The sequence below is a fragment of the Microcaecilia unicolor genome, chromosome 1, assembly GCF_901765095.1.
Source record: "Microcaecilia unicolor chromosome 1, aMicUni1.1, whole genome shotgun sequence".
NCBI classification, from domain to species: domain Eukaryota; kingdom Metazoa; phylum Chordata; class Amphibia; order Gymnophiona; family Siphonopidae; genus Microcaecilia; species Microcaecilia unicolor.
Window position 1 is genome coordinate 129,891,136 of NC_044031.1, and position 23,619 is coordinate 129,914,754.

The 23,619-nt window shown below is 40.7% G+C and overlaps 1 protein-coding gene and 1 long non-coding RNA gene across 5 annotated transcripts in view; one reads left to right on the top strand and one right to left on the bottom strand.

Annotated features, from left to right (window-relative positions):
• AKAP9 (A-kinase anchoring protein 9) overlaps positions 1 to 23,619 on the top strand; it is a 547,514-nt gene that overhangs the window by 405,385 nt on the left and 118,510 nt on the right. For all 3 annotated transcript variants that reach the window (XM_030200158.1, XM_030200166.1, XM_030200175.1), the window contains 5 exons: positions 11,927 to 12,046; positions 14,539 to 14,715; positions 14,841 to 14,945; positions 19,586 to 19,738; positions 20,886 to 21,068. In XM_030200158.1, coding sequence (XP_030056018.1) covers positions 11,927 to 12,046; positions 14,539 to 14,715; positions 14,841 to 14,945; positions 19,586 to 19,738; positions 20,886 to 21,068 — 738 coding nt within the window. The remainder of the gene's footprint in view (positions 1 to 11,926; positions 12,047 to 14,538; positions 14,716 to 14,840; positions 14,946 to 19,585; positions 19,739 to 20,885; positions 21,069 to 23,619) is intronic.
• LOC115468452 overlaps positions 1 to 23,619 on the bottom strand; it is a 144,472-nt gene that overhangs the window by 120,080 nt on the left and 773 nt on the right. The gene's annotated exons all lie outside the window — the stretch shown is intronic.

Here is a 23,619-nt window from a genome sequence, read left to right on the forward strand (position 1 = left end):
TTGAAGAAGACAGTACAGTTGGAGAAGGGGAATCAATTGGAGAAGAACTCTCAGATTTTGAGGATGCGGAAAGGTCAGACCAACCTGTTGTCAGACGCTCATCCAGGGAAAACAAAGGTGTTCCACCCCCAAGACTGTCTTACCTAACAAAGTCAGCAGAAGCTCAAGAGCCCTTAACATGGGATGAGATTGAGAAAATGCCAGCAGAAGAAGCTGCTGAATGGCATAAAGCTGCACAAGAAGAAATTGATGCATTGGATAAAAATAATACTTGGATTCTTACAAAATTACCTCCTGGCAAGAAAGCTATAGGATGCAAATGGGTATTCAAGTTAAAAAGGAATGCACAAGGAAAAGTGGAAAGGTATAAAGCCAGATTAGTGGCAAAGGGATATCTTCAAAAATATGGAGAAGATTTTGATGAAGTGTTTGCACCTGTAGTGAAACACACGACAATAAGAACACTTCTGAGCATTGCAGTCTCAAAAGGCATGCAAGTCAACCACATTGATGTGAAAACAGCGTTTCTTCACGGAGATATAACTGAAGACTTGTACATGGAACAACCAACAGGTTTCATAAATACAAAACAAAGACAGCTAGTGTGTAAATTAAACAAAGGTCTTTATGGATTAAAGCAAAGTGCAAAATGTTGGAATGATAAATTGCATGAAATATTGACAAATTTAGGATTTAAGCAAGGTGAAGCAGATAAATGTTTGTACACTAGGTGCACAAATGGACAATATGCATACATTTTAGCTTTTGTTGATGATCTGCTCATTGCAAGCAAAAGTGAGCAAGAGTACAAGGACATTGTAAAGTGTTTAAACCACAATGTTGAGATAAAAGAACTGGGTAATGTGTCATACTATCTTGGTATAGAAATTGAGAAACAAAATGATGGTTCTTATCTTCTAAGCCAGAAGCAGAAAATAAATGAGCTTATTGAAAGTTTAGGTATGCAAGATGCCCAAGTTGTAAGCACTCCCATGATCACTGATTTTCTGAAGGATGAAACAGTAAGAGAACCTTTACCAGATAACATCCAATATAGATCAGCCATAGGTAAGCTTTTATATCTAGCTACCACATACAGGGCTGATATAGCAAATGCAGTAGGAATTTTGAGCAGAAGGGTCAGCTCACCTACCAAATCAGATTGGACTGCAGTTAAAAGGATGGTAAGGTATTTAAAGGGTACCATTGATTGTAAATTAAAGATTTCAGCCAATAGTAATCCAAAACTAATATGTTACTGTGATTCAGATTGGGCAGGGGATCATTCTAATTATAAATCCACAAGTGGATATGTGTTTATGTATGGAAATGTACAAATTTCATGGGCCAGTCATAAACAAAGTATTGTGAGTTTGTCTTCTACAGAAGCTGAATACGTGGCCGCATCGGAAGCGTGCAGAGAACTGATGTGGATTGAAAAACTTTTGCTGGATTTTGGAATAGCTGAAAAGAGACCAATCCAGATAATGGAAGATAATCAGAGCTGCATCCGACTGTCACAGAATGACAAGGTTCAGTCACGCACCAAGCACATCGCAACGAAATACCACAACGTGCGAGAGTTGGCGAAAGAAGGGGTCATCAGTCTACACTATTGTCACACCAGTGAGATGACAGCTGACATCATGACCAAACCGTTACCCAGAGAACATTTTGTGAATCTGCGTATAAAGCTTGGACTTTGTATGAATAAATAATTGCATGACAGTTATGCATGAGAAGGGGTTTGTTGGAATGTAATTGTATTTTACATGCATTGCCTGTCACCTATTATTTCTCTGTGATTACTCTGTGACCTCTGATGTGAATTACTTAGAGAGGTCACACAGCTATGCAACTTCCTGTGGGGGTTAGACACAGCAGATGCAGCACATGGAGCACATGGAGCTCATGATCTCTCCTAACCTGAGAGGATCTATGGTGGTGTGAGCATCCATTACCATCTAAGCACATGGAAGGAGCTGATAATACAAATGTATAGTAATATGTATATATAAGCCTGTCTGATTATAATCTAACTGCAAACTGTGAGTAAACAGATGTTTTGTTACTTCAACTTTAAAGTGACTCAGCAGTGAATTATTCAGGGGTGAATGAGAGAGAGATGAAGAAAGAAATTAACATTTCTAAAGCTGAAGCTGTGTGTACTAAAATCTGCTAATTATTTACTACAAATAATCCAACACATTCTGCTCCATCCTGCCCCCTCCATGGCATACACCAGCCCCTCCACCTTGCTCTAGCCTCCCCCCATGCACACACTACCAGTGCCAGAAATGGTATTCGAAGCTGACAAGTCGGAGAAACTAAATGAATTCTCTATAAAACTGGAGGATGTAACGGGGCAGTTCTACAGATAGAAGAGTAGCAAATCTCCTGGACCGGATGGTATTCATTCTAGAGTACTGATAAATCTGAAGAATGAACTTGCAGAGCTCTTGTTAGAAATATGTAATTTATCCTTAAAATCCAGCGTGGTACCAGAAGATTGGAGGGTGGCCTATGTAATGACAATTTTTTAAAAAGGTTCCAAAGGAGATCAGGGAAATTATAGACTGGTGAGTCTGACGTCGGTGCCGGGCAAAATGGTAGAGACTATTATAAAAAACAAAATTACAGAGCATATTCAAAAGCATGGATTAATGAGACAAAGCCAACATGGATTTAGTGAAGGGAAATCTTGCCTACTACTACTTATCATTTCTATAGCGCTACTAGACGTACGCAGCGCTGTACACTTGAACATGAAGAGACAGTCCCTGCTCGACAGAGCTTACAATCTAATTAGGACAGACAAACAGGACAAACAAGAAATAAGGGAATATTAAAGTGAGGATGATAAAATAAGGGTTCTGAACAAGTGAATAAGGGTTAGGAGTTAAAAGCAGCATCAAAAAGGTGGGCTTTTAGCCTAGATTTGAAGACGGTCAGAGATGGAGCTTGACGTACCGGCTTAGGAAGTCTATTCCAGGCATATGGTGCAGCAAGATAAAAGGAATGGAGTCTGGAGTTAGCAGTGGAGGAGAAGGGTGCAGATAAGAGAGATTTACCCAGTGAACGGAGTTCCCGGGGAGAAATGTAGGGAGAGATGAGAGTGGAGAGGTACTGAGGAGCTGCAGAGTGAATGCACTTATAGGTCAATAAGAGGAGTTTGAACTGTATGTGGAAACGGATAGGAAGCCAGTGAAGTGACTTGAGGAGAGGGCTAATATGAGCATAACAACCCTGGCGGAATATTAGTCGTGCAGCAGAATTTTGAACAGATTGAAGAGGAGAGAGATGGCTAAGTGGGAGACCTGTGAGAAGCAAGTTGCAATAGTCTAAGCGAGAGGTGATAAGAGTGTGGATGAGGGTTCTGGTAGTGTGCTCAGAAAGGAAAGGGCGAATTTTGCTGATATTATAGAGAAAGAAACGACAGGTTTTAGCAGTCTGTTGAATATGTGCAGAGAAGGAGAGGGAGGAGTCGAAGATGACCCCAAGGTTACGAACTGATGAGACAGGAAGGATGGGAGTGTTATCCACAGAAATAGAGAATGGGGGAGGAGGAGAGGTTGGTTTAGGGGGAAAGATAAGAAGCTCAATCTTGGTCATGTTTAGTTTCAGATGGCGCTGAGACATCCAGGCAGCAATGTCAGACAGGCAGGCTGATACTTTGGCCTGGATTTCGGCTGAGATTTCTGGTGTGGAGAAGTAGATCTGGGAGTCATCAGCATAAAGATGATACTGAAAACCATGGGATGAGATCAGAGTACCAAGGGAAGAAGTATAGATGGAGAAGAGGTACCAGGACAGATCCCTGAGGGTACACCAACTGACAGTGGAATAGAAGTAGAAGAGGATCCACTACAATATACACTAAAGGTACACTGGGAGAGATAAGAAGAAAACCAGGAAAGAACAGAGCCCTGAAATCCAAGTGAGGACAGCGTATCAAGGAGTAGGCTGTGATCAACAGTGTCAAAAGCAGCAGATAGATCGAGAAGGATGAGGATAGAATAGAGACCTTTGGATCTGGATAGGAACAGATCATTGGAGACTTTAGCAAGCGTGGTTTCAGTTGAATGAAGGGGCCGAAAGCCAGATTGAAGTGGATCAAGAATAGCTTGAGATGAAAGAAAGTCAAGGCAACGGCAGCGAACAGCACGTTCAAGTATCTTGGATAGGAAAGATAGGAAAGGGAGGAGGGAGATGGGGCGATAGTTGGAAGGACAGGTAGGGTCCAATGAAGGCTTTTTAAGGAGTGGTGTGACTACGGCATGTTTGAAGGCATCAGGAACAGTCGCAGTGGACAGTGAAAAATTGAGTATATGACAGATAAACGGATGACATTAGAAGAGATAGTGTTAAGTAGATGGGTGGGAATAGGATCAAAGGAACAGGTAGTTAGTTTTGAGGAGGAAAGAAGATGTGTAGTGTCCGCTTCAGTGATTTCAGAAAAGGAAGAAAAGGAGGCAGGGGTTGGAGGGTTGAGAGAATGGACTAAGGGAAGGAGAGGTGGAGGTGATCTGGTTGAGAATTAAAGTTTAATCTTGTGAACCTTATCATGAAAGAACTCAGCCAGAGTCTGGGGGAAAAGTGAAGGGGGGGTTGGAGGTGAAGGCACTTTGAGGAGAGAGTTCAGTGTGGCAAAGAGACGACGAGGGTTTGAGCCAAGAGAATTAGTCAACTGGATGTAATAGTCCTGTTTGGCAAGTGAAAGAGCAGACTGGAAGGAGGTCAGCAAGAATTTGAAATGTATGAAGTCAGCATGGGCACGGGATTTCAGCCAAAGGCGTTCGGCAGAGCGGGCACAGGAACGTAGGTAGCGGATTCTAGAGGTCAGCCAAGGTTGGGGTTTGGTACGTTTTACAGAATGGGGAATGAGAGGAGTGAGAGTATCCAGAGCAGAGGAGAGAATAGTATTATAGGAAGAGACAGCCTCATTGACAGACTTGGATAACATAGTGGTACAGAAGAGATTTGAAACACTGGAGGACAGAGTAGAAGGGTCAATAGCCTGAAGATTCCTAAATGTATTGGTTAAGATTGGACGGGACTGGGGAGGAGGGTGTTTAAGTGTGAAAGTTATCAAATGATGGTCAGAGAGGGGAAGAGTTGAGGCACAGAAACTGGAGAGTGAGCAGTTTGAGGAGAGGATAAGATCAAGACAGTGGCCATTCTGGTGAGTGGGGGCAGTGGAGCACAGTTGAAGATTGAAAGAGGATGTTAAAGCAAGAAACTGCGAAGCATAAGAGTCAGAGGGATCATTAGCATGAATGTTAACATCCCCAAGAATGAAGGAAGGAGATGAAGGTTCAAGAAAGAAGGACAGCCAAGCATCAAAGTCAGTGAGAAAGGAAGAAAGGGACTTATCAGGGGTTCGATAAATGACTGCTACTCGGAGAGGCAGAGGAGCAAATAGACGGATGGCGTGGACTTCGAAGGAAGAAAAACAGTTAGACTGAGGTAGAAGAATTGGTTGAAATCTACAAGAGGGGAGAAAGTAGTAGCCCGACACCACCTCCGCGGCCAACCGGGCAAGGAGTAAGGGAGAAAAGATCTATGGCATAGGGCCACAACTGAAGCAGAGTCTTCAGGGTAAAGCCAAGTTTCACTTAGGGCAAGCAGATGGAGAGTATGAGAGATAAAGAGGTCATGGATGTAGGAAAGTTTGCCTCACCAATCTATTACATTTCTTTGAAGGGGTGAACAAACGTGGATAAAGGTGAGCCGGTTGATATTGTGTATCTGGATTTTCAGAAGGCGTTTGACAAAGTACCTCATGAAGTACTCCAGAGGAAATTGGAGAGTCATAGGATAGAAGGTAGTGTTCTATTAGTACATAAGTACATAAGTAGTGCCATACTGGGAAAGACCAAAGGTCCATCTAGCCCAGCATCCTGTCACCGACAGTGGCCAATCCAGGTCAAGGGCACCTGGCACGCTCCCCAAACGTAAAAACATTCCAGACAAGTTATACCTAAAAATGCGGAATTTTTCCAAGTCCATTTAATAGCGGTCTATGGACTTGTCCTTTAGGAATCTATCTAACCCCTTTTTAAACTCCGTCAAGCTAACCGCCCGTACCACGTTCTCCGGCAACGAATTCCAGAGTCTAATTACACGTTGGGTGAAGAAAAATTTTCTCCGATTCGTTTTAAATTTACCACACTGTAGCTTCAACTCATGCCCTCTAGTCCTAGTATTTTTGGATAGCGTGAACAGTCGCTTCACATCCACCCGATCCATTCCACTCATTATTTTAAACACTTCTATCATATCTCCCCTCAGCCGTCTCTTCTCCAAGCTGAAAAGCCCTAGCCTTCTCAGCCTCTCTTCGTAGGAAAGTCGTCCCATCCCCACTATCATTTTCGTCGCCCTTCGCTGTACCTTTTCCAATTCTACTATATCTTTTTTGAGATACGGAGACCAGTACTGAACACAATACTCCAGGTGCGGTCGCACCATGGAGCGATACAACGGCATTATAACATCTGCACACCTGGACTCCATACCCTTCCTAATAACACCCAACATTCTATTCGCTTTCCTAGCCGCAGCAGCACACTGAGCAGAAGGTTTCAGCGTATCATCGACGACAACACCCAGATCCCTTTCTTGATCCGTAACTCCTAACGCGGAACCTTGCAAGACGTAGCTATAATTCGGGTTCCTCTTACCCACATGCATCACTTTGCACTTGTCAACATTGAACTTCATCTGCCACTTGCACGCCCATTCTCCCAGTCTCGCAAGGTCCTCCTGTAATCGTTCACATTCCTCCTGCGACTTGACGACCCTGAATAATTTTGTGTCATCGGCGAATTTAATTACCTCACTAGTTATTCCCATCTCTAGGTCATTTATAAATACATTAAAAAGCAACGGACCCAGCACAGACCCCTGCGGGACCCCACTAACTACCCTCCTCCACTGAGAATACTGGCCACGCAATCCTACTCTCTGCTTCCTATCTTTCAACCAGTTCTTAATCCATAATAATGTGGATTAAAAACTGATTAAAAGATAGAAAACAGAGAGTAGTGTTAAATAGTCAGTATTCTCAATGGAGAAGGGTAGTTAGTGGGGTTCCCCAGGGGTCTGTGCTGGGACCGCTGCTTTTTAATATATTTATAAATGACCTAGAGATAGGAGTAACTAGTGAGGTAATTAAATTTGCTGATGACACAAAGTTATTCAAAGTCATTAAATCGCGGGAGGATTATGAAAAATTACAGGAGGACCTTACGAGACTGGGAGACTGGGTGTCTAAGTGGCAGATGACGTTTAATGTGAGCAAGTGCTAAGTGATGCATGTGGGAAAGAGGAACCCGAATTATATTTACATCACGTTAGGAGTCCCTGACCAAGAAAGGGATCTGGGTGTCATCGTTGATGATACGTTGAAACCTTCTGCTCAGTGTGTAGCGGTGGCTAAGAAAGCAAATAGAATGTTAAGTATTATTAGGAAAAGAATGGAAAACAAAAATGAGGACGTTATAATGCCTTTGTATCATTCCATGGTGCGAATGCACCTCGAATATTGTGTTCAATTCTGGTCGCCGCATCTCAAAAAAGATATAGTGGAATTAGAAAGGGTGCAAAGATGGGTGACGAAAATGATAAAGGGGATGAGACGACTTCCCTATGAGGCAAGGCTAAAGCGGCTAGGGCTCTTCAGCTTGGAGAAAAGGCGACTGAGGGGAGATATGATAGAGGTCTATGAAATGATGAGTGGAGTTGAACGAGTAGACGTGAAGCATCTGTTTACACTTTCCAAAAATACTAGGACTAGGGGGCATGCGATGAAGCTACAAAGTAGTACATTTAAAATGAAATAGAGAAATGTTTTCTTCACTCAACGTGTAATTAAACTCTGGAATTCATTGCCAGAGAATGTGGTATAGGCGGTTAGCTTAGCAGACTTTTAAAAAGGTTTGGACGGCTTCCTACATGGCTTCCAACGCCCACCTTGTGCATCAGTCGCTGCCCCCCTATCCTATGGAAGTGGTTCTCGCACCCACTTCCAGCTCTTAGATATGGTCTTCCTTATTACATCAGCTGCTACAGCAGCGTTTTCTAGTGTCTTCAATCACTGCTACAGCTCTCCTAACTCTGTAATGCACACACTGTAGATGGGTATAGGATACCAGTTACTGTAGTCACCGCTTTAGCAATAGTGGATGCAATTCTTTCTTTACCATCTTCTATGGTTGTCAGCATGGTTACAACTGCTGCGTCTCCCTATATGGCATCTTCTACACCACCTGCGTGTTTGACTCACTTCCGTGCTACTTTCTTTGCTTCTGTGGCCTAATGCACCACTTTGGTTCCACCAGCATACCTTCTTGTAAGGCACCAGCTGCAGGGATGTCCTAAGTCTCTTTGTTAGCAACTGCTACTGCTATTGCTACGGGATGGTACCAGATGAGTTCTTGTTTTCTTATGCCTTCTCCCTGGGTACGTGTCAACTATAGCACATTGCTGCACAATGTGGGGTATTTTAGTGCCTCCATTGTGCTGGACAATTGTTTTGTATACCTGTTTACATCTAACCTATTTTTATATTGGAGCATGCTACTGGATTTTTATAGCTGATTAGTTCACTGCCTTTCCTGGCCACTCTGGGCTTGGAAAAATTTCCTCTGAGATAACATGTATTCATGGGTCTTTTTTGTTCGGGCCTTCCAAGCTCCCATCTTCCTTTTCTCTCTTAGAAGGTTAGGAGGCCACCCTTACTTTCTCTAGCCTAAGGGGCATCTCGGCAGTTTACTTTATTACAGCTTTTGTTTTGGATAGAAATTAATGATTTTGTTTCTAGTAGCTTCGCTTTCTTTTGTCTTCTTCAAGACTTTTACTGGAAGTCTGGGTGTCCTTAATGGGACCTTTTCAAATGTAGATGTTTGCCTGCAGAAGGTCCATTTTCAGGACCATTAGTTTGAGTCTTTCTTCATTTTGTTTATGTACATAGTAACATAGTAGATGATGGCAGATAATGACCTGTAAGGTCTGTCCAGTCTGCCCAACAAGATAAACTCACAGCAGTAAGGTATGATGTAATACTACATAGGTACTTGATCTTGATTTGTCCTTGCCATTTTCAGGGCACAGACCGTAGAAGTCTGCCCGGCACTGGTTTTGTTCTCCAACTACTGAAGCTGTCATTGAAGGCCCACTCCAGGCCATCCAAATCTGTCCAGCCATGATCAGGGCACAGACCGTAGAAGTCTGCCTGGCACTGGCTTCACTTCCTAATTACTGTAGTTGCCATCTAATCACTGGTAAGTTTGTTTGATTCTGTTATTTATCATTTCTTGTAAATTCTCCAATTTTATGTTCTATAATGCTTTACTGGTCTTGGGATTCCCTCCGTAATCTCTATCATCTCTTATTAATCCTTTATTTTTAGGCTGACATGAGTGTCTTCTTTGCAAATATTCTCCTCCTTGGTCTGCAGTGTAGTCCCTCCCTACTTGGGACACTGCTTTGCTACATTCCACTTGTCTGGACTGGCTTGGTATGGATAAAACGGAAGGAAAAATTGGCTTACATGATAATTTTTATTTCCTTTAGTCTTACCAGACCAGTCCAGAATCCCTCCCTGTCTGTTTTTCTTTGTGCAATGTTTCTTTTTACAGTTATTGTTACTGCTACCTTTCATCTTCCTTTACCTCTAATGTCGCAGGGCTCCTGACCCAGTGAAATACCTGCATGTTAGTGATCTATATGCCTCACTCATTAGTAGGAATACAGCCTGTATGGCACTTTGATCTTGAGCCTCTACGGCTCTTTGGCTTGCTAACTCCATTTTGACTGTCATACTACTCATGTGCACCATTGCTTGGCTATTTGAAATACTGAACATTCCAGGCTGGATGATACTTTGTAAGGGCAAGTCTCTTGGAACTATTTTTTTCTCTCAGTCTACATCCATTGCTTGATGGATATAACCCATTTGTCTGGACCAGTCCAGTAGGACTACAGGAAAGAAAATTATCAGGTAAGATACAATTTTTTCATATGTCTACTTTAGAAGAAAGATGGAAGATATGAGAGTCATTTAAATGCCTGCATGGTACAAAATGCATGGGAGGAGATCTCTTTCACCTCTGCATTGAGAGGTCCAAAGGGTGAAAGGTAGACTCGGGAGTAGTCTAATAAATATTTCTTTACAGCAAGGATGGTGGATGTATGGAGCAGGCTGCCAGTGGAAACATCAGTATCTGATTTCAGGAAGAAATGTGGCATGCGCTAAGGATCTCTGATGGATTTTGTGCTATGTTTGCTCAGATATTATGTATTCTGATACAATGACAAAGGTCAGAAAATCAGCGCATTGCTGTGGAAGTGTGTGGACCTCCCTAGTATTTCAGTAGACCAAGATCTGTCTGGAGATGAGGGCAGCAATTGGATAATTACAGCTGCATGCATGGAGTCTGCCCCTTATACACTATGCCCCTCCCCCAGGCACTTGTTGATGAGCCAACAGTAGGTGTAGAATCTGCGGTACCTTGGGTCAGGTCCTTACCTCTCTTACCCAAAAAGTGATTTGGAGTTTGAATTGTACAGCCTTGGTGTATCTTCAAGGCTGGTGTTAGATATTCAGGGGCCCCAAAGCTGGTCTTTAGCTTATGACTTCTTCAGCTTGAGGCAGGTTTAGTAGCCCCCTGTAGTATAGGGGCCCAGGGCAATTGCCATGTTTGTCACCCCCTAACACCAGCCCTGTGTATCTTTTGGTTCATACCTTGGGCAGTCTACAAGGGAAAGAGTATGAAGATCAGCATGGAGAAGGATGAGATGGAAAATCGAGGAGAGGAGAGTGAAAACTGGTAGAAGGGGAAGAAGATGAGTCTGCATGGGGATAGGAGGATGGGAGAGGGAGAAAGCATGGAAACAAATGGGGTAGATGTGTGTGAGAAAAGAGATACTAGGGGATGAAAAAGAGAGAATTATTGTGAGTGTGAGAGGAGATTGATGTCAGATGAGAGGAGGGAGTGATAGATGGAATTCTCTCTGTTTCCCCCAGTTCTGCTTCCCTTCCTTCGTACTTTATCCTGATTTCTTTCCTCTCTTTTGAGTCTTGGGTCTCACTCTTCTTCACCGTTCAGTAATCTTTCCCTTCTCACTGCCCCCCCCCCCCCCAAACCACCACCATTTCTGATCTTCCCACCTTTTCCTATATAAATGTGCCTTTGAATTGCCACAGAACTTTAGAATCTTTGTTGCAGGATCTACTTCTGAGTTGCTGTGGGTAAACTAGGGGCTTTGATTATATGGAAGTATGGCTTAGGCATCTGCTGCGTAACTACTACTAACTATTAGAATGTCCAAATCTGTAGATTCTTTCCATGTTTTCTGATTTCTAGAAGATATTCAATGTATATGTAATTCCAAGGCAGTCAGAATGGAGCAGGTGAAATGGGTGGATGAATGGAACAGCCTCCCCGTATCAGGGCACCAGTGTTCCATGCCCTTGTTGCTACTATGGTAACAGTAGGAGCTCTTCAGGGGATCCCGGTCATCAGGAGCACCACCATTTGGCACAATGATAGACCTGTGATCATTTTCATGTTTCCTATGAAACTTTTTGTACATATCATAATTCGAACCTGTGCCAATATTGACTATATGAAATTAGTAAGTCCTCTGGTTACCTCAGTAATGACAAAATGTATTGTGAGATTGAAGCATTAACAACATCCTGTACTTCAGTAAAGATGCTACTGTTCTTTCCACTTTATCCACAAAGTATTAGAACAGTATCATTTCCAAAGTTGATATTTCATACAGACCTGCAAATATCAACAGAATGTTGAAAATGGAAAAGGACAAAAATGAAAGGACTAAGCAACCATTGCCATTTGATATGTGAATTAAATGTTATAAGTTCAGTCAGCAATAGTCTTGATCATTTGTTAAATTGCAGGAACAGGCAGTTGATAGAGAACATGAGCGAGATGTGTTCCAGCAAGAAATTCAGAAACTTGAGCAACAACTGAAAACTCCACAAAGACTTCAGCCTACTAATGAGCATCAAACCAAAGAGGTATTAAGAAACATCTTCTTGTTATTCTTTATGTAAAATAATACTTGGGATATAAGTGAAATCACATTCCCTTATATCCCTGGCCTAATAGTTGGGCAGTAGAGCAGTTTCATTTATTCTCTCGGTTTCTTTCCCTGCTTCTTTATAATTATCATGACATCAATATATATTGTGATTGCAGTGTTAGTCCACGTGAATGATAAAAATAAAGGTTAATAAAAAGAGACAAAGCAAGAATAAAAAGTGATCTCCACCTTATTGACTTAACTTACTACACAGACTAGAGGGGGGGGGGGGATTAATTCCTGAAAGCTAGTAAAAAAAATGTATTGTTAGTCCAATTAAAGGTACCATCTTTTATTTTGTTGTTGGTTTGTTTTTGGTAACCTTTATTTTTGTATCATGCTTCATATATTCATTGTTTTGTTGCTATGTGTACAAGTTAACCATTTTCTATGAATAGTGTGCTTCTTAGATAACAGGTGCAATCTCATACTAGTTCAGTGAGGGACTGTGAAATGTAACTCAGCCACATATATAATTAAAAATAAATAAAACAGACTGCAATATCCTATGTTATAGAATTACCCCTAAAGTTTAAAAGGCTTTTATTCTTGCCACTTTAAAACAGTACCCCCAATATGGCCACGTTTCACCTCTCTAGAGGCTGTGTCAGGGGTGTGCAACTGTATAGCAAAACATATAAAGCATACATATAATAAAAATAACTAAAACATAAATTTAACATATGTACTTAAAATAATTTTGACATACATGCTTAAACACAAAAATCTACTTATATATTATGATATTTTTTCTTATTTTGTATAGTGTTGTTTTATATAGTATGTATATTTTTATGGAAACCACCTACTTATAGATGGTATACAAATTTTATAAATAAATACTACAATACGCTAAAAGTTAGTATCAACAAAGGATATTAATGCACATACTATAAAACAAAACATCTTAAGGTTTGTGAGCTCATAGGTATAGGATTAAAACCAAGGCAGAGAATCATGTTAATCAAACTATAAGACCATGTAAACATTAAAATCCAGATAATGTATCAACAAAAAACAAATTTAACTATGCAAGAGTAAAAAAATATATTAAAATGTTAAAAGGAACACATACCTGTTAGGGTCCCAAAGGGCACTTTCACCTAATAGTTAGTGGATTAGTCCAAATAAAAGCAGCAAAGAAACAGCTCAGCCTAAGATCAGTAAAAGAGATAGGAGATCAATGAAAGGGGAGCCCAATAAAAGCTGGATTAAAATTAAATAAAACCACATTAAAAAAAAATCAAGAGCAAGCACCAGAAACTCACAGCTAGCAGCAGGATTCACACACACAGAGTAGCTCCTCCTCATTCAGTAGTATAAGAAGGTGCAGCTGTTCCAAAAGGTTCAATTTAACTTCCTGATGAGGGTCAGAGCTCACTCAAACTCACTGACATCATTGGAGCGGAAAATAAAATGGCCACCTGGAACACATAAGTTTTATATCTTTTTTTTAGTTTAGTTTTTTTTTTTTTAAAGTTGTTTTGAACATTTTGAAAGGTATATGAATGGAATTTTTAGCAATTCCAGGTCGGACTGCAAGGATTTTTTTTCTTGCAAAAATAGAAGGAAGTAGGGGTAGACCAAATGTATTTCCAATCAGGTTTAAAAAAGGTATAGATGGCTTCCTAAAGAAAAAGTCCATAGACCATTATTAAATTGACTTGGGGAAAATTCACTGCTATTTCTGGGATAAGCAGTAGAAAATGTATTGAACTTTTTTGGATCTTGCCAGGTGTTTGTGACCTGGATTTGCCACTGTTGGAAACAGGATGCTGGGCTTGATGGACCTTTGGTCTGTCCCAGTGTGGCAATACTTATATACTTATGTAACAAGTAGGCTTATTCAAAACAGGCTCGACACAGTCCTGCATTTTGGTGCTAATAGCACCTGCCTCAAGAGTCAAACAAATTAACTCAGCCGCTGAGGGTGAGCACAAATAAACAAATAGGCTAAGAAATCCAAAGGTACAGCATCAACCACATTGACAAAAAGAAATACCACCACATAAAGCCTTGTGGCACACTTTATGATTGGCACGCTTCGCGTGGTGGTATTTCTTCTTTCAACGTGGTTGATGCTGTACCTTTGGATTTCTTAGCTTAGTTGTTTATTGTGTTCACCATCAGCGGCTGAGTTAATTTGTTTGACTCCTGAGGCATGTGCTATTAGTGCCGAAATGCATGACTGCGTCGAGTCTGTTTTGAATAATCCTACTTATGGTTTGTTGTTAGGGGGAAACTTATGCTTGTTTTTGTGAGGATTATTTTCTTGACATTGCAGCTGAGATTGAGACCCCGTACAGCATGTGAAGGTTATAGCCCTGCTGTATGACCCTATGATAGTAGGGCCAACAACAAAGCAAAAGAATTAAATTTCCTGTTTAAATTAAAAAAAAAAATTTGACCACTCTTTCTTATTACCAGGTTGAAAAGCTGACAAACTATTTGAAAGAGAAGTCAGATAAATGCAGTGAGCTCTTGCTATCTCAGGAACAACTTCAGAGGGATGTGCAAGAACGCAATGAAGAAATTGAGAAACTGGAGTGCAGAATAAGAGAATTGGAGCAAGCATTAATTATCAGTGCTGATAATCTACAAAAGGTAATGTGTGTATTGACATAGGGCCATTTGCTTCCTTATATTCATAATTATAAGATAAGAACACAAAGATGTATTCAGCTTTTATAGCATTAGGAAATAGCTAATGATATCCTCATTCTTTAAAGGTGGAGGAAAGAAAGCTGCGTACAATCTTTGAAGTCAGAGGAGAACTGCCTCTTGAAGCACAACTGCAGGTAGAACGAGAAGCAATTGACAGAAAAGAGAGAGAGGTGAATGCTATATTATTTATTTGAATTATGTTTGTATACTTTGCTGTTTTGATTCTGTTGTTTTCAACCTAGAGTACCTTTTTTTTTTGTTGTTGTTGTTACAAGTTGATACCCAGGAAAGTTTACTGGAGGAGCGTTTTTTTCTTTTTTCCCCTGATAAATGGCCTCCTTACATCCAAACTGTAACATCTCTGAGCCAGATATTTATCACCCCCTCCTGACTCAAGCCCAGAGCTCTCATTCCTCGTTATCCCATTTCCCCCAAACCCAACCCATCTTCCCATGTCTTCCCACTCCTACCTGTGGGTATGCCTGCCTGTGGTTCCACCCCACACCGTTCTGTAGCCTGTCCATCTCTGGTCCTAGGGCTCTGCATTATATTGTTGCACTGCCATCATCTGCAGGGCCTTGTAAGTTTCCCTGTCCTCCCTGCTGAGTCCCTCAGGAGTAGGGTGCACTTGAATGCTGATGCATGCCCCATGACAAGTGATACACAGTACTTGTATGTAGGCTTATTATATTTATAAATTCTGTGGTTCTAACTTGCAGAACTATAAGAAAAGTTAATTTTACCCCTACCATTTACCCCTACCTTACCTGACCCTTTTTCTAATTGTATTGGTTTAATACCTACCGTATTTGGCGTTCACCATTACGGTATTTTGTAAGCCACATTGAACCTGCTAATAAGTGGGAAAATGCGGGATACAAATGTTGCAAAATAAATAAATAAAAATTTTGTTCATTCAGTATAATTCATAGTAACATAGTAAGTGACGGCAGATAAAGACCTGAATGGTTCATCCAGTCTGCTCAACAGTCACATTCATTATCAATTCAAGATTTAAATCAACAATGAACGTGATATACACCTCATGGTCCAATCAGGAAGGCATCAGGAACAGTAGCAGTGGAAAGTGAAATATTGAGGATATGACAGATAAAAGGGATGACAGTAGGAGAAATAGTGCTAAGTAGATGGATGGGAATAGGATCAAAAGAAGAGGTAGCTAGTTTCGAGAAGGAAAGAAAATGTTCAGTTTCCTCATCAGTGTTTTCAGAAAAGGAAAAAAAGGCAGGGTTTGAAGGAGGGTTGAGAGAATGGACTAAGGGAAGGAGAGGTGGAGGTGACTTGGTTCAGAATTCAAGGTTAATCTTGTGAACCTTATCATGAAAGTACTCAGCCGGAGTCTGGGGAGAAAGTGGAGGTGAAGGCACTTTGAGGAGAGAGTTCAGTGTGGCAAAGAGACGACGAGGGTTTGAGCCAAGAGAATTTGTCAACTGGATGTAGTAGACCTGTTTGGCAAGTGAAAGAGCAAACTGAAAGGAGGTCATCAAGAATTTAAAAATATATGAAGTCAGCATGGGCACGGGATTTCAGCATTTGGCAAATTGGGCACAGGAACATAGGTAGCAGATTCTAGAGGTCAGCCAAGGCTGGGGTTTGCTACGCTTTACAGAACAGGGAATGGGAGGAGCGAGAGTATCCAGAGAAGAGGAGAGAATAGTATTATAGGAAGAGACAGCCTCATTGATAGACTTATATAACATAGTGGTTGAGAAGAGATTTGAAACACTGGAGGATAGAGTAGTAGAGTCAACAGCCTGAAGATTCCTAAATGTATTGGTGGAAATTGGATGGGACAGGGGTGAAGGGTGTTTAAGTGTGAAAGTTATCAGATGATGGTCAGAGAGGGGAAGAGCTGAGGCGCAGAAACTGGAGAGTGAGCAGTTGGAGAAGAAGATAAGATAAAGACAGTGGCCATTCTGGTGAGTCGGGGTAGTGGGGCATTGAAGATTGAAAGAGGATGCTAAACTAAGAAGCATAAGAGCAGAGGGCTCATTAGCATGAATGTTAAAATCCCCAAGAATGAGGGAAGGAGATTAAGGAACAAGAAAGAAAGAAAGAAAGCCTGGAGTCAAAGTCAGTGAGAAAAGAAGAAAGGGACTTATCAGGGGGTTGATAAATGACTGCTACTCAGAGAGGCAGAGGAGTGAATAGACGGATGGAGTGGACGTCATAGGAAGAAAAGCAGTGAGACTGAGGTGGAAGAAGAGGTTGAAATCTACAAGAGGATGAAAGTAGTAGCTCGATACCACCTCTGCAGCCACCCAGGCGAGGAGTATGGGAGAAAAGGTAACTTCCTTGACACAGGGCACAGCTGAAGCAGAGTCTTCAGGGCAAAGCTCTAATCTCAGGGCAAGCAGATGGCGAGTTTGAGAGAGGAAAAAAGTCATGGATGTAGGAAAGTTTGTTGCAGACAGAGCGGGCATTCCACAGAGCACATGAGAAAGGCAGGGAAGAAGGTAGGGGGAAGAGAGGAACGGAAATAAGATTGCAGACATCACAGTGCATGAATAGGATGTGGAGGATTAGGATTTGAATTCATATCCCCAGCAGAGAGCAGGAGAAGGAACAAGAAAGTACAGAGAAGAGTAGGAGAGGCTTGACGACAGCGATGAAGGCAAAATGTACTCAGAATGGAGATGGTTGAATGGAAAAAAGGAAATGTTGAAGGTTGAGAGCTGAGAAGGGAGAAGACAAAAGGGAGGATGAGATGATGAAAGCAGAAGGGGGGCAGTGTGTTCCTGAGGTATACAGTGGTTTCAGATGGAGAAAGAGATTGGGAAGGGACAGTACCAAGGAGAGAAACTGAAGCCATGAGAAATAGAGAGAAAATACAAAGCGTACAGAGAAAATGTTTTGGTACTCGGCACCTATAATGAAGACCCTGAGCTGATCGGAGTGGACCTGGGAGTCACCCTGGAGAAGGCTGTGAGGATATGCAGATGGGGCTGTAAGTCCTCCACAGCACCTTGGAACCTCCCCCAAAGGAGACACCAAGAATTTTAAGTGGGCCGAGGGGCAGTGGAGGCCCTATCCTAACTAGTGAGAGGGTTGGAAGGGTAGTTGGACTTGAAGGAGGGTTGGGGGATCTTGGTTTTGGCAGCCCAGAGCAGTGGAATGAGGGAAGGGTCGGAGGGGTTGAGGATCCTTTTAAATGTTATGCAGGTCCTGGCTGATGTTCAGCTGGGGCCTACATAGCTGTCTTATATGGGCCCTGGCTGAATATTGGCTAGGATCCGCATACATTCTGGCGGTCTGTTGCTGATATTAAGTGCTGGTGCCCGGGTTTGGCCTGGTAATGAATATCAGGGCATAATTTAGCCGGTGACGGTCAGCATTTTTTTAAAATGCTGGCTGAATATTGTCTGGAATGTTGTTAAATCATGAATGGGTTGTGGAGATCTTGCAAAACAGGGTGACTGTTCATCAAAACATCAGATTAAATTTAATGTGAACAAGTGTAAAGTGATAGATATAGGTAAAAAAAAATAATCCTAAATATAGGTGCATGCTGCAGGTTTCCATATTAGGAGTAACTACCCAGGAAAAGATTATTGACAGCAACACTTACTTTTGTTCATTTTGAATTGTATTTTCTAGACAGCAAAATGTGATAAATGCACAAGGGTATGAAGAGTTTTATTGAAGATATTGTAATAGTATGCCCAAATGAGGCTTTTCCCTTGGTTAAAGAAAAAACTTGTCTTCAAATTATGAGTGAGAGAGGCAGTAGAGCAGCAGAAGGAAAGGAGACATTTTTCAAGGAAAAAGAAGTGGATTTTGCTTCTCATTTCATGCCTAGAGGGTCCTGATTTATAAATAACGAACTTACCTCTTCTCATGAGGAGTTGTATTGACTAAGAAATAACCCTTTGGGGTACAGGTCTGCTATCAGAAAGATTGACATATTGTTATAGTATGTGTTGTGTTGTTTTCTTTTGGATTTATAGTTTTATATTGATTTTGCACTGTTCTGGATGGTTGGTAGAACCACGGGAGAAGGTTTATAAATATTTAAAATATATACATGTATGGATCTTGCGGCTGTCCACCCTGAAGAAACAAAGATTTGACATGAGTCGTGTTTCGGCCACACTGGCCAGCCTCAGGAGTCTTCAGTAGAGTGTTTCTAAACCTGCTGGCTATTCAGATAAACACCAATTGTTGCTCTTTATTCTGAGTCAGATTGCTAGCTCAGAACAATGCGTTTAGAGACATCCTACTGAAGACTCCTGAGGCAGGCCAGTGTGGCCAAAATATGACTCATGTTGAGTCTTTGGATGCTTTAATAAACTCCTTATTTTGGACATCATCTAGTTGACCCTTTTTTTTTTTTGTCACCTTCGCTATGTTGGACAAGATTTGTGATTGCGAGGGTTCCTGTCCTTTTATGTGTTTGCTGTCACCCTGAAGAAAGCCATGGTGAGATGGCTGAAATGTCAGTCAAGCAAACTTGGACACAGCACCACCCAGACAGCTGCAAGAACCATGACACCAGCCACAGAAGCCTAAGAGAATAAAATAGATGTATTTTTGTCAGTGAAGGAAAGTTAATTACCTGCTGTGTGATGCTCCAAACCTTCTAGCCCCTATATTTGTTTGCATTTTAAAAAGAATTGATCTACAATTCTTAAAGTCAGTTATGAAATCAGTTATGAAAATGAAGAATGCTTTGAAGTTTAAAACCAGTTTTGATCTGTAAATTGAACCTGGCATGCTTTTTCTGCTGTTATTCTCTGCATTGCTTTATTTCAATTAATGGTTATATTTACCAATGGCTTTATATACACAGATTACAAACCTAGAAGAGCAGTTGGAACAGTTTAGAGAAGAACTGGAAAACAAAAATGAAGAGGTCCAGCAACTGCACATGCAATTAGAAATCCAGAGAAAAGAATCCACTACTCGCTTCCAAGAGCTTGAACAAGAGAATAAATTATTTAAGGTAACCAATGGTTCCAGCAGGCAGGGTCAGTCCAACCATTAAGTAGGACAAGGCAATCTCCTAGGGCAGCTTCTTCTTTCAGGAGGGGGGAATACAGTAAAGAGCAGCAGTAGTCAAACAAAGTAAATAGATCCTTACAGCCACACAATCTCAAAGAATAAGGAGTACATTTTGCAGAAGGGAGAGTGGGCATTTTTTTTATTCTGGGAAGGGTGGTATTGGAGTGATCTTGATTTCTGATGGGGTGGGAGAGTGGCAAAGCTGAAGGTGCCTAACACCCTGCACTAGTTTTGTCTGCAGGTGGTTGTACAGCCAAGTTTCTTAACTCTTTAGATGGCAGAAGCATTTGTTCATGAGATAGCATATTTATTACCCCATATAACAAGTTTAATTAGTTTGAGCATTTCAATACCGCTTCTGTCTCCAAGAGGTTCAAAGTGGTTTGGGGGCTTCTATCTATGATGTAATTAAGCTAGCTAGCTTGGGGCACTTACAGATGCCTGTGGTTGCGTATCACCCCATGACTCATGGGCTTGCTCTTGGGGTGAGCAGGGGGTATGTATAGTTGGTGGTTTCCCTAAGAAGGGGTTTGTATGCCACTAGCATGTAGAGGTTAGAAGGGCCCTCTGCTTTGGCCTTGAGGGATGTTTCACAGGGCAGCACACCTAACTTTGAACCTCACAGTGCTGTATACAATCAGTGTGGGGTCTTAAGACTTAAGTCTTTGAAGATTTTAGATTTTGTTATGAAAGTATAAAAGTTTATATAAAAAGAAAAAAGACATTAAAGATGTTTCACATTGGACGAGTGCTGACATTTATTTGAGCTACAGCTTCTTGAATTCTGACATAGCGCTGGGATGTTTTTGCTGAATATGTCACTGAGTATATGCAACAAGAAATGGATCCTCTCTTTGGGATCCATCCAGGTACTTGTGACCTGGATAGACCACTGGGCTTGATGGACTATGATATGATCCAGTGTGGCATTTCTTATGTACTTCTACCCAAGATGATTCCAAGTTGTAAGGAGGGAACACACATATAGCTTCTCAAACTGCAACCAGAGTATCTCAAAAGCCTTTCCTCCAAAAGAGCCAAGGTTAAAAAGTCAGCTGTCTCGTTTATAATTATTGCTGTGTTGATAGGATGACATGGAAAACCTGAGAAAAACATTCCAAGCACCTGAAGATGATGGATCGGCAAAGGACCATCATTTATTGCTGGGAAAATTCGCTCCTATAATGCAGGAAAAGGATCAGGAGATACATCAGCTGAATGAACAGATTCTGAAACTACAGCAGCAGCTTGAGTTTGGAACAGACAACAAAGTATGGACTTTTCATCTTTTTGCTTTGTTCACAAAACCTTTTTGTATCTAGTTTTCAAAAACTTGATGAGTCAAAACAAGAAACGGTGATGATAGCAATGATTGTTTGTTAAATTAAGTTGAATTATGTATCACCTTTCACAAAGACCTGAAAACAGGAAAGGGTTTGCAAGGAAATGAAGTAGGCCATACAGTGTAGGTGTGGGAAAAATCTGAGGCCTTCCTCTTTCCATGTTATTTTATCTCTATATTCCTGTTTTACCAAAGGATAATTGCATAATAGTTTTAGCTGTAGTTGTCATAGTGATTTTATATCTCATCTTGAAGCTTTTGTGAAGTCCAGGTCTTACCGATATAATGATAGACTATTTACTACAAAAGTGACTGCTTTATAAGTATTTAACTGTAAAGCATTGATGAATCCTACATGGATCAAGAAGGTGCTATGTGAGATCATGTTATTATTTTTAAAAAATTTAAATAAAAATCAAAATTAGGCTTGCTTTTCTGAAGTAGACTGTGAAAACAGTAGGCTGTTTATAGCTATTCTGCATGCTTTTTTAGATTCTTTAATGTATAATTTTTCAGTTTGTATTCCTTATCTTTTCATTACTTTCTATTTAATTTTTTAGGGCTGTATTTCAATTTAAATTTGTAATCTCAATTAATTGAATGATTAAAGGGGTGTTGTCCCCCCCCCCCCCCCCCCCCCCCCGGGTAGCTCCTTGTGACCTGGACGTCACTTAACCTTCCATTGCCAAAAGTCACAAGGAGCTGCAGTATGGAAAAAATAGATAAATAACATACCTTTAATCGTATGATTAATCATGATTAAATTTTTATCAAAAGGCATCTCTAATCAAAATATCAACATTCTTGGATTTTTAGCTGCATTGCCTTCCTTCCCTGTGGTTTTATTTCTTAGGAGTATGATTACTAAGGCGTGTTAACGTTTTTAACGTGCCTTTAAAGTTAAGGCACGTTAAATGCTAACGCGCCAATACATTCCTATAGGCATGTTAGTGTTTAATGCACGTCATCCATTATTGTGTGTTAAAAATGCTAATGCGCCTATAATGCACCTTTGTAAACACAGGTCTAAATCTTCTTTCTTTATGCATCCTAATATTTATTCCTAACCTTACATTTTTTGGAATTTAAAGGTGGTCACCTTTTTTGTGGTTCGCGTAAAAAATAAATCAGTGTCACTCTTTTTTTTTTTTCTGTACTGTTTCCATTCTTCACATACCTAATTCAGTAAAATGCATGCAAAAAGTTCAGCATAGCAGGGCCCTGACTACTTTAATTCATAATAATAAGAGTTTTCAAAATATATACTCGGTATGAACTAAAATAGCTGCAAAAAATACATCTGAATGATTTTTTTTCTCTTTTAACTTCCAGCTGTATTATAAGAGAAACAATACTAGTACCTTAATACATAAATGCACAGATAAAATGAACACAAGGAACACAAAGGAAGAATCATCTGGGCATCTAAACAAATTAAAAACATAGAAACTAATGAAAAGTTAAGAGGGCTAAAAAAACGTTAGGTATATTCCTAAAGATAAAAAAGCGATGATGTACTGCTGCTATCATACTACAAACCTTTTATTTGTTTACAGAGTGTATATAAAGAGAGCTCTCCCAAAAATGAAAGAAAGAGAAAAAAATATCAAAGGAAAAGCTGCACAAAGCAACTAAAGGGAAAGGGAAATGGGACTTGATATACCGCCTTTCTGTGGTATTTTGCAACTACATTCAAAGCGGTTTACATATATACAGGTACTTATTTTGTACCTGGGGCAATGGAGGGTTAAGTGACTTGCCCACAGTCACAAGGAGCTGCAAGCAAATGTAAGGTCTGATTGGACAAGTTAAAAAAAAGTACTTGAGTAAGAATAGCTTAAAATGGTTAAGCAATGCTGCAAAGAGAAAGAAAGGGGGATTCATCACAGAGTGCTGGAGGAGAGATACCACAGCACTTGGATGGGACAAAATGGGAGATATCTTTCATGGATGAGGGTGTAAAGTGAGAAGAAAAGAATGATGTGAGACAGAGGAGAAGTTGAGTGAACAAGAGGTACAGGATGTGCCAGTGAGTAGAGGGGGAATTGTCTAGGAAGGTGTGACTGGTGGTGTGACTGGTGAGGAGCACACCAGTGGCAGAGAGAGGAAAATTGAGGAGCTGGTAGTGGAGCTCCTAGCCTGCATTGAGATTGATAGGTGCACTGGGGTACATGAGAGGGAATGACTTCTTGCTGAACCTAAAGCCCAAGGTAAAAAAAAACCTGATAAGGAAAATTAATAAGGCCATAATTCATATCAAGGAACCATCTATTGATATTACAGAAATAAGCCAAATTCAATACTATGCAGCAAAAAATTCAACCAAAAAGGTCAAAAGACCAGAAAAAGAGGGAAGATAACCCCCTTCTTGGAAAACATGTATTGAAGGAAAAATGGTTTTCCTGTGTATAAAAAAAAATGAGTACATTTTTTATTTGTACCTACAAAGAATTCCAGCTGTATTTTATGCCAGTTTCATG